This window comes from Alligator mississippiensis, chromosome 6 (assembly GCF_030867095.1).
Source record: "Alligator mississippiensis isolate rAllMis1 chromosome 6, rAllMis1, whole genome shotgun sequence".
Classification (NCBI taxonomy): domain Eukaryota; kingdom Metazoa; phylum Chordata; order Crocodylia; family Alligatoridae; genus Alligator; species Alligator mississippiensis.
The window spans coordinates 75,370,760-75,383,906 of record NC_081829.1 but is presented as its reverse complement, the minus strand read 5'-3'; the positions used below and the strand labels follow the sequence as shown (position 1 = coordinate 75,383,906).

The 13,147-nt window shown below is 39.0% G+C and overlaps 1 protein-coding gene across 2 annotated transcripts in view; it reads left to right on the top strand.

Annotated features, from left to right (window-relative positions):
* The window catches only part of DPYSL4 (dihydropyrimidinase like 4), a 30,976-nt gene extending 18,598 nt beyond the window's left edge, over window positions 1-12,378 (top strand). For both annotated transcript variants that reach the window (XM_019482912.2, XM_019482913.2), the window contains exons 10-14: window positions 781-922; window positions 2,228-2,398; window positions 3,915-4,094; window positions 9,803-9,974; window positions 11,117-12,378. In XM_019482912.2, the coding sequence (XP_019338457.2) occupies window positions 781-922; window positions 2,228-2,398; window positions 3,915-4,094; window positions 9,803-9,974; window positions 11,117-11,208 (757 nt within the window). In that variant the 3' untranslated portion in view covers window positions 11,209-12,378. The remainder of the gene's footprint in view (window positions 1-780; window positions 923-2,227; window positions 2,399-3,914; window positions 4,095-9,802; window positions 9,975-11,116) is intronic.
* The last annotated feature ends 769 nt before the right edge of the window (window positions 12,379-13,147 follow it).

Sequence of the window (13,147 nt, the reverse complement as noted above, 5' to 3'; positions counted from 1 at the left end):
TGCCTGGCCCTCCCCCCTCGCTGCTGCAACAGGGGGGGCACTATGGTCCTTGAGGCAGAAGGGGGAAGGGAAGAGAGTTAGTTTCCCCTGTAACCCACTGGCAGCCAGGTCTGCCCACCATGGCCAGGGCACTTGCTCCCTGCCTGGAATAGGTCCCCAGCTGTCCCCTCTGCCAGAGGCCTGGAGGGAGGAAGAATAACCCCATCACAGCCCCACCCAGGGGCCCTGACTGGCCGTGTCCCCTCCCCACTGCCGCAGCGGGAGAGGGCAGGGCCCCTGTCACACTGTGGGGGAGTGCAAGCCCCTTTCCAGCAAGGGGTCCTTCAGTATCCTTCCTAAAGGGATCTCAAGGCCAAAAGGAAGGATTGAAGGCTGTAAGGCTGACTTAAGCTTTCAAAATGAAATTTTCAAAAGCACCTAAGAGTTGAGAGCAACACTTTTAAAGGTATTTAGGCATGTAGTTTCCATTGAATCAGTGGGAGTTAAGTGCTTATACACCTTTACAAATCTTCACTTTATCTCCCATTGACTTTCAGCTGGATTTAAAAGTGTGTATCACATAGATACCTTTGAAATTTTACCTTATGGATGAAATGTACCCCTATGCATTGGGCTGGGCACGGGGCCTATGAAATGTTTATATCGCACGTTGCCTTCTTACACAGGCGTGTATTATACTTGAAGAGTTAGCAATTGCATAGATAAATAAACTGAATTATTATGCCAGTTCTGAGCCAGTGATTTTATCCATTAATTGCACTTTGGTTTGTTTTAATGCAGTGGGGATCTACAGGTTGCAGGCAGTGCTCACTGCACATTTACCACTGCACAAAAAGCAGTAGGAAAGGATAATTTTATCCTTATTCCAGAAGGAACAAATGGCATTGAAGAAAGAATGTCAATAATTTGGGAAAAGTGTGTGGTAGGTAACAAAATACCTGAAACATTGGCTAATTTATCTGTGAAAGTGTGTGCAGCTTGTTCTTGGTCAGCTCACTGGGGTTAGATAATAACAGTTCTCTTTAGCTGAAGTGAGAAAAGTATGTTATCTTACATTATTAGTCACACTTTACAGGGATACTATCAGGACTGTTACTTAACATAACCTTGTCAAGGAGAGAAACTGTGACATTTGAGTGCAGCTGTCCTGAAAGATCAACTTGTTTGAAGAGCATCCCATCTCAATTGGAGCTGTAATCAGAAAAGAAAATATATCCAGGAGATTCTTTTAAAAGTGAGAAATGATGTCTCCATTCAAACCTTGCATAATACCAAGCAGGCCTTGCAGAATGTCTTCATTTATTGTTGAAACATTTCAGTACCTTTGAAATTAGGTATGACTCTTTGGTGGGATCAAGCTCACAATAAATCTTGGGTATGGTTTGTTGAGGCAGTTATTTTTTTAAGATTTGCTAATTGTTTACCCTATTACTGATGATGTTTACCTTGCTAAAAATACTATTTTTCACATGAACCTCAAACCCTGCGTCCCACTGTAGGGTCTTATACTTCATCCTTCATTTGAGGAGTGCTGTTGTGCTTTTTGAGTCCCTTTTTTTTGTATCCTCCTAGCAGAGTGAATTTGAAGATCAGTAGCACACAAAAAGATCCAGCTCTGTAAATGTTCCTTTTTGCTACTTCAGGTATGGAGTTACCTGAAGATGGACTTAATTTAGTATTAAGTTAAAAAAAAAATTCTGAATGTGAATCCAATATTGATGAAGGAAGTGAGTCCTAGAGATGAGAGCTTTGCCAGATAAATGATAAAGAGACATCAGAGTAGTGATAGACATATTCATAGTCTCGTCTTCTCCAAGGAGGCTTATTATTCAGAGATGTAAGATGCAGTATCTGTTGGTGTGAGTGCTGTGGCTGTCACTAGCTTTTGGCTGTCTCTTCACTGCCTCAGTTCTGGAAATGGACCATGCAGGAGTGGGTGGCCTGGCATGGGTTTTTTTGCGAGCCCAGAAGCAGCCAGTGTGCAGGTACCTTGTTCCCCACAATGCCACTTCCACAGTGGCTGTTAATTGGGAACAACAATTTATTTTCAGCTGTAAGATGTTCTAGCAATTTTTAATACCTAGTACAGTAGGAAGTTTTATGTGTGTGCAGCTGCTGTGATCTTCTCCTTCTGTTAAGGGATAAAGATGAGTATCAGTAACTTTATCTAGAAAATGCTAATTCACTACTTGCCCTTCTCAAATTCCCCTTTTGTTTTGATTTCCAGGTTTCAGGGAAGATGGATGAGAATGATTTTGTAGCTGTGACCAGTACAAATGCAGCTAAAATCTTTAATTTTTATCCCAGGAAGGGACGAATTGCTGTAGGCTCTGATGCTGACCTAGTTATATGGAATCCCAAAGCTACAAAAATTATTTCAGCGAAAACCCACAATCTGGTAAAAACTCTTGTTGTTTTAATTCCTCTTTTTTGTTGATTTTGCTGCCAGCACAAGTTTGCAAAACCTTAATCAAATTAAACCATTTACCAAACTTAAGGAATCATTTGGGTAAAATATTGAATAACCTTAAGTTCTGGTTAAACTAATAAATAAATTCATCCTTTCCTTCCTGCAGGGCACATGGAGTTTTAATGTGCTAGTATGTTAATTGAGGTGTAATAAAGCTATAGTTTGGTTTTATTGTGCAAATTACTAGGCTGGGTGATGTACTCACTATGAGTTGGAAAAATGCAAGCGCTGTAATATTTCAAATGGAAAAATTAGGACGAAATAATAAGACCTTGTAGCTATGCTATATGCAAAGGGAATTCATACTGGAATAAACCCTGAGTTCCTTAGAGTATTTTGACCCAAACTTAACTAAGGTAAATTCTCATCTCACCAAATGAAACTTTAGTCCAAAATTTTTATCAGCAGCTTGGGAAACCCATCTCACCTCTACCTCTACAAATGAAGTACTTGTACTTTTACAGTAGCATATAAGTCCTCCTTCTTGCACTGGCTACAGTCAAGCTTATCATCCCTTTCTTAGAGTCATTCAAATTATGCCTTCTCTAGGGTGTCATAGATCTTAGGTATTCCAGAATGAATTTATGCCCCAAAATTTAGAAACCCAGCTCATTAGAACAAGATTAAAAAAGTCACTGTTAAGCTCAGAGGTAGCATTGTTAAGTTTAGAGTGTTGAGCTAGTTGACATGAGATCATTTTATCACTTTTGTTAGATGGATGGACTTGTGTTAAATGGATGTAAGACTTCTGACAAGAGAGTGTTTTTTCTAGCAAAAATGAATATTTTTGCATAAAATGTGTATTATGGTTGAAATGTTCTGATTTCATTTAAAACTTAGTAAGAATGCTGAAAGATTTTCACTTTGATTTTCAGTAAAGCTTTTGGTTTTTGCTGTTTGAAAAACAAGAAAAGTGCCTTTTTTTAGCCAAAAATAGTACTTTTGAAATGTGAAAAATTTGGTATTTTTAATGAAAATTAAATTTGGAAGTTTTAAAAAAATATTCACATTTTCCCCAAAATTTAATTGTTCTTTCTTTAGCATTTTGGTTAAAGGGTTTGCAGTTTCCTAGAAAACATTTCAATAGCTACTATAAACCCAGAAGCTTATTTAAGCAGGGGCCTACTCAATATTTGGGATACTTATTCATCACTAAAATGGGTCAGGTTTGCTTGAGAAATATAGGGTGCACTTTGAGGTGTTGCTAAATGTTTTCTAAACCTAGTTTTTCCCTTCCAATGTTCTTTAAGATCAGCAAATTAATAGAGGGTTATATTATTTCAATCTCAACCTTGAAAGTTAAGTAAGAAATGATTGAATGTACATAATAAATGCAATACAAAAATCCATGTGTATATATAATTGGGGAGCATCTGGGCTCTTGGGGGGGGGGGGGTTGGATTAAACCCTAAACTAATTGAGTGTCCTGATTTGGTTTTGCCAGAATGTGGAGTATAATATATTTGAAGGAACAGAGTGCCATGGCGCTCCTACTGTGGTTGTAAGTCAAGGAAAAATAGTGCTGGAAGATGCAAATCTCTTTGTCACTCAAGGGTCCGGTCGCTTCATTCCTAGAAAGACTTTCCCTGATTTTGTTTATAAAAGAATAAAGGCAAGAAACAGGGTAAGGAGCATTTTCTTTGTATCAAAACAGTCCTGTGTCTCTGTTCCACTTTATTTTTATTCTTAAATTGCAAATACTGTCATGTTAGAGTCCCCTGACTTCCTGGTGCAGCAGAAAAGGAGGAACCAAGCAAAAAAATCAAGATTATCTACTTAGAGGCCTTGAAAAGAGGTAGAACTACCAAACAACAGACCTGGTGCATTGCTAGGCACATTAATCAATAATATCACTGTCCAAAAGCCATATCATTTGCATGACACTAATTACTAATTCACATGCATCTAAGGTAAAAGAAAAGCATATTATATTTTAATGAACAGGTGCATTAGATATTTAATACTGGTTGATAAGGTGTGCTGCATCTCTCTGAATGAATGAACGGCTCATCTTCAAGGAGACTCAAGGGTAAACTACCATGCTACTAATTACAAGCATGCGGATAAGCGGTATAAAAAGACATGAGATGTATAATGGATTTAATTACATGTCCCTTCTACGTTAAATTTAAAAAGTAAAACATTTTCATAATATAGAATTTAAACAGTATACTTCCTTTGAAATATTTGAACTGTTATCATGGTGTGATGATAGCATTCACCTTATATAACTGTAGATCCTTCTTCTTACAGATATTCTGAGTTTAATGAGTCTCGATACCTTTTCAATTCAAATAGCTAGTGTAGGAAGCCACCTAGAATATAGCTCACACTGTAGTAAATTTAAGACCTAATCCCACAGTTCTTTTCAGCCCTTTCCAGCAAATGCCTTTTGCCTCTCTATGTATCAGTCATTAGGCCATGTTCTGGGCAAGCATTATATACTTTGTAATTATAGCAAACACATGCTCATCCAGGGATGTTTAGTCTAAAATGAATGGTAGAAAAGGTCAGTGTCAGCAGGGTTTGAAGTTGACCTGAATGTTCTCACCACTTCTCAGAATTTAACCTGTTTTTTAAATTGCTTGTGTATGCCCTAGATTACTGGTGTGGATGGATGCTTCCTGTCCCTGAGTTGTAGCCCTTGGCAGGGGATTGGAAGGAACTGCAGAACAGCAGCTGTTTGGAAACTCTCTGCCATTCAGTGGTTTCTTTCTACAGGAGAATTTTGCAAGGGTCAGATATAGCAGCACTAAAGCTGTTCATTACAGGGATTCCTAGGAGCCAAAGGCGAGTCAGTGACCCAGCCTTATTACTCTGAATGCATCGCCTCACATTCTGGCTGAATAAGCAGGTCCTAGATCCTCTCCTAAGTCTGTTTTTTTTCTGTCATTGCTGCTCACTTCACAGATATGTCCCCATACTTATAAAAACTCAACAATTATATGCATAGGCGCAAACACGCACGCATACATGCCCTGAAATTGATTGCAGCTTCAGACTGAAAGATCAGGAAAAAACATGACAGCCATTACCCCTGCTTGATTTCAGAGATGTTTAAAATATTTTTCTCCTGTTACCTAATAGCATGGAACAATTGGGAAAAGGGGTTTTGTTCATTTTTGTTAGAAGACATAATTTTCTTTGGAGAACCTCATAATTATTCCTATTAATAATATGATGGCTGTCTCTGGAGGAAAATTGATGTGATTGATTAGAGGACCAAAATTTATGCAGTTCCCATGGATGAGTTTAGTGTCAAAGGGCATTTCACTGCTCCAGATCCACCCATGCAAATCTAGGCTAATAAATGTCTCAGTATGAATTTCATTACGTGTTGTTTCATTGTTGCCTTGGTTCGGCAGAATTGTTTTCTAGTTAGCACAGGAGATTTTTGTATTATGGCAGTTAGCTTAAGTACAGCACATCTATTCCCTCTTCTTCTGTTGTTCTCCACATGTTGGCCTAGTCTGGCAAGGATATGAGATGTAGCTAGCTAGCTCTGTTAGTCTGAAGTTAAGCAGAAGCCAAGATAGATTTGAATCTTAGACTAAATTAAAGATATGTATAGTGTAAGCTTTAATGAGCTGGAATTCACTTCATTAGATCCTGTGAATGGACATGCACAGAGCAGTAAATGAAATGGAGAAAGTGATCTGAATACAAAAGATAGGAAAGGAGGGGGGAGTGTGGAGGAGGGGAGGGAAGAGAAGGGGAAGGGTTGGGGGCCAGTGCTGAGACAGAACATCCTCTGGCTGTGGAGTACCATCAAATCCCATCAGATCGTTATAACAAATGTTGTTGTTATATTTTTATATTGAATGTGGTTCTGAGAGTTTCTGTACATTACTGCTATAATTTGTTTCTATTTATATATAGTTATTGGTACTCAAAAACAGGTAGTATGGTTCATAGGTTTAGGACCAATAAAACTGGTTTTGCAATAGTGTTTTCCAATAGCTGTACATCAGACCTTAACAGGTGAACATTTCTTTATTCTTCCATATGTTTTGTGGATGCTTTTTTTGTTCAATGAATAGCAAATAAGACCCACTAACCACTTCATTGTCTGCAAATATATCAATGTACATCAGCAATAATGACAATATCGTTCGTGACTTACAATAACTTCTTGTTTGTCGGTGGAGCCATTTCTGCAATAAAGCCACAGCAACTGGGGCCAGTAAGAAAGTGTGAGAGTTAGTCACAGCTTTTAAAACCACCACTTCTGATTAATTGAGAACTAATCTGGTATCAGTGATCCATGACACTAACAGTGGGAGGGACTGCTCAGATACGTTGTTCTACCTGCAAAGTGTAAGGAAAAAAAAATCACTCTTCCTAGAATACAGAAAAAAAACAGTGTTAAGTCTGGTTCATCCCATTTGCTAGGACCAAATTCCTCTGGCGATTTGCTCCCAATCAAACTGCATCTATCATATTTTTGAAAGTAGAAACATTGTGTCATTTTTCATCATTGAAGGAAGAAGCTTTGCTAAATATAAACTTCTACATATATGGAGCTGGAGGTTTCTAGACTTCTAGCTAAATAATAATTGGGTGTCAGATCTGACCCTCACTGTTTGCTTGCTTGTGAAGTTAATGCATTTGGGCAGTCCCATTCGATACTTCGGGCAGTCAGTCTGGTTGTCTGCATTCCACTCTGGGTCTCTTGTCTAGCAGGAACCTTGGATGGGAAATAGGATCTGGAATGATGTTGAAGAGTATTGCTTTGGATATCTTCTTTACAGAGCCCTTTAGTAAGCGTGAAGAAGTTAATATCAAGTGGCATGAGAGGTTAGCAGTAAAACAGAAATGCTATTTCAAAATGGAAACAGTTGTTCATTAGCAGTTGTAGCTATACCAGTTTCTTTCCTATCAAACCTAAACCTCTTCTACCTTCCAAGTCTTTGATTCTGACTTTTTGTAGTTATAAAACGACTGGCTCACTGTGTAGTTTGCAATGAAAAAAGGCCACCAGCTGGTATTAATGGAATGGAATATTTGTAATGTAACTATTTCTCTATACCGGCTTTGCTCTTTTTTAACAATGAAAGAGTGGGATGGTTTAAAGGAGCACCTGATGCAGTAGGATGTTATAATCATGCCAAGTCAGGTTCTGTTGATGTGTTACATCAAAGCTACTGATCCACCCAAACCAGAACACAGTAAAACATAATGGGTGTGTCCAGACAAGCAGGCATGTATGGTTTGCGGTGTCGCAGACACATCTGCAGCACAACACACAGCACGTGCTGCACATGCACGCAGTCCCTGTGATGCTAATTTGCAGTGTGGGGGTGATTTTTGACGCGTGGAAATCCCAGTGTCAAAAAAAACCCACAGCTAAAAAAGAGGGGCAGCGGATGTGGCAGCAGTGCGCGCTGCCCAAAACCAGAGCCTGGCCAGCCAGAGCCACACTCCAGCTGCCGACCAGGCTCCCTGCTGCAGGATCACCATGACTGCAATCCCTGGGAGGCCCCCAGTGCCCCAGGTAAGGTGCAGGGCCTAGCCTCCCCTACTTCACCCGGGGCAACGTACCACATGCCAGAGCGCACATGCATGGGCATTACCTGGAGACAAGTAGCAGCAGCACATCTTGTGCCACTGTTTGTCCCTGGGGAAACATAGGTTCCCACTCTCATGTGGGCATACCCAATGTGGACAACTGACATCATTTTGCCTTCTTTTGTAATAACATAGTGACTCCTTTGCGAATCATTTTTTTCAACAATTAGTCATTCTCTTTAATCCTATTGAATATAAAAATACTAAGGGGTACTTCTCCTTTGGGGTACAATTCTGAACTGGCTTCCACAGCTTTGGACAAGGCAGGATGTAAGGGGCCCCCATACCTCCTTATTAAGGTACATGCTTTTGGGGCAATAACATGGCAGAAAGAGTGAACTCTCCCATTTTCTCTAACACAAATAGGTTGGGGTGGGTAGGCAGGTCAATAGGAAGCCTTAGCTGTGTCCTCAGAAAGTACTGGCCAGCTCAGCAGAACCAGTGTAAAGGAGGAAGTAACAGGGGTGTAGGTTGTAGCCGTGTTGGTCTAAGGACACAGGCAGACAAGGGTCTTTGGGTGAATCTGATATCTTTTATTAGACCAACTGGTCCAGTTGGTCTAATGAAAGATATCAGATTCACCCAAAGACCCTTGTCTGCCAAGGAGAAAGTAAGTTGCACCAGGAAAAAGGTGTCACTTATTGGCTCTGACTTGTAGTCAGAGGGAGTAGGAAATGATTTCTGACTCTTAAGTCACTGTTTAGTCCTTGTCTTTCTCTTGGGAATGTGCAGCTAAGTAATGTTTTTTTCTCAGGGAGACTCTCCTGTCTTAGCGTCTGGTGATGAAAATATTGATCTTGGTGCTGAAAGCTGAGGAATAATGATGTGAAGAATCAGTCAGATAGCACAGTCTTCTGGGAATAGGCCATGTCTTGCTGTGTGTGTAGGGCAGGAAGTTCAGCATGGATTGAGGTCTTCCCAACAGACATGCAAATATCAATCAATAGCAGATCTCTAAAGATACACCTGATCCTCATTTACCCTTAAACCAATTTTATACAGCTCAGGCCAAAGCAATGCAGATAGGCCTTAGGTTAAATGGGAATAGCCCCATTTTGTGAAAGGCTTATTGTCAGTAGACAAGGTTATTTGGGTGAATCTGATATCTTTTATTAGACCAACTTAAATAGTTGGGAACATTTTTTTAGCAAGCTTTCGGGTTTAAAAACCCTTTGTCAGGCTGAGGATGTCTTATTGTCATGTCTTATTGACAACTGACAATTTTTTTTCTAATTTCTAATTTGTCTAATAAAAAATTTAAGAAGAATATTGACAATTGACAATGAGGATGTCTGATTGTCATGTCTTATTGACTGTCTTATTGTCAGCAGACATTCACTGTTTACTTCCTGTGTATATTTCGGAAGCCAATACACCATACTGTCACAGTTTAACATGAAGTAAAGTAAAGGGACCTTTCAATGGGATGCTGACAATATTGGTAGATGTGGCAGCAGATTTGCTAGCCTGTTTTTTTTTTTTTGGGAGGGGGGGGGCATGGATCTGGTTGCAAAATCCATGTTACTTCTTGTAAAATAATTTACCAGACAGAGCAAATGTAAGTGTTTGCAAGCAATGCTCCGTCTTCTGGAATTCACTGAAGATAACCCAGTACTTATGTGCAGTCTTGCTATAATTAATCAGGGTACGTGTAATGAAAAGAACAAAAATCAGTCAGGGAACTGATTTCAGCTTCAAGTTTTTCATTGTTTTGTTTTAAACCAGTTCAGGGGTTGATCTTCTGTTTACCTCATTACATTACAGCTTGCTGAAATTCATGGTGTCCCCAGAGGGCTTTATGATGGGCCAGTTCATGATGTCATGGTCACTGCTAAAGCTGTGGCCCCCACTTCTGCTTCAAGGATAGCTCCCTGCTCAGGCAAAATACCAGCTCCTCCTGTTCGTAATCTGCACCAGTCAGGATTCAGCTTGTCTGGTAAGTTCACTGAGCAGGTATAGGAACTTTTGCAGGGAGAGATGTGTACAACAAGCATGGATGCAGTGAGAAAGCAGTGGTTGTCTGTTCTGGGTCACGATGCATTCCAAGGAGGCAGCTTGTACCCAGAGAGAGTGCTTTTGAAACAAATGGTTCTCTAAAGAGATATTGGGGTTTACTGCATGGCAGTCAAAGCATATATTTTGTCAGCCAGTAAATAAAAGTCCAGGGATAAATTGCACTAATATACTATATGCTAATGTAAAAGATAAATTGCATTAATGACTGACTTTATATAATGAGCACCTTGCTAATTCTGTCAGTTTTTCTTAACTAGCACAATTTGGTTTTCACTGCTTTAGCTTCTTACATACAAAAAAATCATATGAAATCCTTCCAGATGTTGAAAAACTAACTGTTACAATACAATAAAACATGTTGATCCCATGAACTTCAGTGGAGCTAGGACTTCAACCTGAATTGTGTCCATTGCCAGTTGTATATGTAGGAATAAATCCAGACAACAAATACAGCCTGGGAAATTAAGTCAAGTAATACTAAATGGATAAAGTACAAAGGCAGATGAAGAAGGGTGGGGAAAGAGAGAAGACATCATAATTATTAGAAAAAAGAATTAGTAAGAGCAGAGGTCATATTCTCTGCTACCAGAGATTGGAAGCCAGAGTTCAGATATTCTTGTGCATTAGCTTGCTTTAATAAAGTTGGTTGTAAGGCTAGAAAGACAGACCACACCAACATATTACTACAAAGAAAAATCAAAGCTAGGCTTGTAGCCAAGGAAATGGCTCAACAAATGTGCTTCAGACAGTGGCTTGGAGATAGTTAAATCTATGCAAATGCGCAGTATATATACACTTCCATAAAAGATTGCAAGATGTTTCCCGAGCTGAAGACGTAAAACAGTTATTATATCAGCTGTCCTTTTTCCCTTTTTCATTAGGAAGGGGAAGAGTACAGAGAATCTTTTTCTACCTTAGTAGGCTTAATATTTTTGCATTAAGGATGGTCTGCAGCTGCATGGCCCATGTATCATATATGATGCTATGAACACAGGCAGTTCATAATTAATCTATTTTAAATCAGTGGGACTTTCACTTCAATTTTTGTTCCTTGTCTTCTAGGGTCTCAAGCAGATGATCACATTGCAAGACGTACTGCTCAAAAAATTATTGCGCCCCCTGGTGGACGTTCCAATATCACATCTCTCTCCTAAGCATTCTAAATTAGTTGATGTACTGAATGACTTTTCAAATAAATCATAGTTTCTACTGGAGCAGATGGTTTGGGGAAATGCATTCTTTAACATCATTCTCTGATTTCCAGATAATATGTCTTTAAAGGACTGTGCCTTGTTTATACTCACCCAGAATACCTTGTTCTATGAGCTGTGATCTTAACAAGTAGTTACATGGACATTCTACGCTGCCAGGGCAAGGGACCTGGGTGAAGTGTACACCAAGGACATATGAAATTAGTTTGCTTTCAAGCTCAGGATAAAATTAAGTGTGTACAAGTTTCCTCACTCCCATTTTCTCCAAGTGGAAAATAGCCTAGAAATACACAAAGTAGAGAACTCTTGTCAGGTATTATAAATATATTTCTTACTCAAATAGTTATTCATCACATCTTTAACACATGCCTATCAACAATTAGAAGTACATTTTAAATTATTTACGGTGCTGCTCGATGTCTTACCACCAGGACCAAGCGGATGACATTTTGTCTTGAAACGTTTCTTTGTTTCTAACAATAAATACTGCCTTTTCTTTTCTAAAGAATTTTAACTGATAAAGACTTTCAACTCTATATGGTTTTTAATACTGTTAATTATATAACTTATGATTACAATGATCAATAAACAAAAATTTATATCTCATTGCACACGCCTTTGGCATGTGTTAGGAACTGCCACCCTATACATGTATGACAGCATGAGTATAAGAATATAAAACAACAAAGTGTGGTCTAAATGTTCATGAAGTTAGTTGTCTTAGTGTCATTCTAGAATGGGTAGAGACATATTAATGCATCAAGTTTTCTGAGTTTTTTAATAGTTGTATTTCTGGAACCCAGAGATGACAGTGGGAGTTCCAGTGTGTTTTAGCCTTTTTGTTAGTCTTGTTTTTTAAAGTTTATTTATACAGTTTTCCAAGTACCAAGTGTCAGTCTTATAAGCCAGAAGCAGGCAGATTTAATGGCCAGTTGCTTATGATGGACTCTTTTATAAGCTGTGTATAGTAAATGTGATCTAAAATGCTGAATCACTCCATAAGACTATGCATGTACCTATAACAAAATGACTCACTATTTGGTTCATGTTAACCCCTGTCAATAAAGTTTGTTCAAAATCATCAAAGTTATAAAATCACTTGATTCATTTTAATCTTCTTGTGTGATCATCTTTTATGGATTCTAATGTATGGCAATTTATAAAACTGACCAGTGCACTTTGGGGCAAATTCAGCTGGCTTTGCCAGTGGAAAGGTTCCTACAGACTTGCATGGGATTTAGCTCAGCTCCTATACACAGGTGTATCTACACGAGACACTACTGCACAGTAGCAACAACCTATTGAGTAGCAGCTCACTGCTACTGCACAGTAGTATTGCTGGGCACTCACCGTGTGGTGACAATACTGTACAGTAGTAACGAGCTGCACAGTAGCTCATTGCTACTACATAGTAGTGATGGGGAAAAAACTATGCTACAATGGTACTATGCAGTAATGCCAGTTACTGCACAGTCATTTAGTACTGGCTTATGAATAAAGTTGAGTGTGCAGTAACAACTACTCAGTCTGCCACTCATGTAGATGCGGCCACAGAGATTTAGTGTGGTTACTAAGAGCTCCATAACCAGGGTTTTCACATTTCACATCTGGCTATGCAAAAATCGTTGATTTGTAAATGAAGTCAATATTCCGCAAGATTGGTTAGCCTTTTCCAGACTTCAAAAAGTTCCCAATTTTTCCTGGACTAGTGAGAACTGATTGTCTTCTACTGTTCCAGTACTTTAATTTCTAGCCCCATCTGGAAGTAAAAATGCATGCTAAAGTTATGGGAACACAACAGGCCAGGGATACTTACAGTACAAGGAAACATGAAATCTTTCAATGCTTCCATTTTCTTGTTATGTTTTAGTTGATCTTTAAT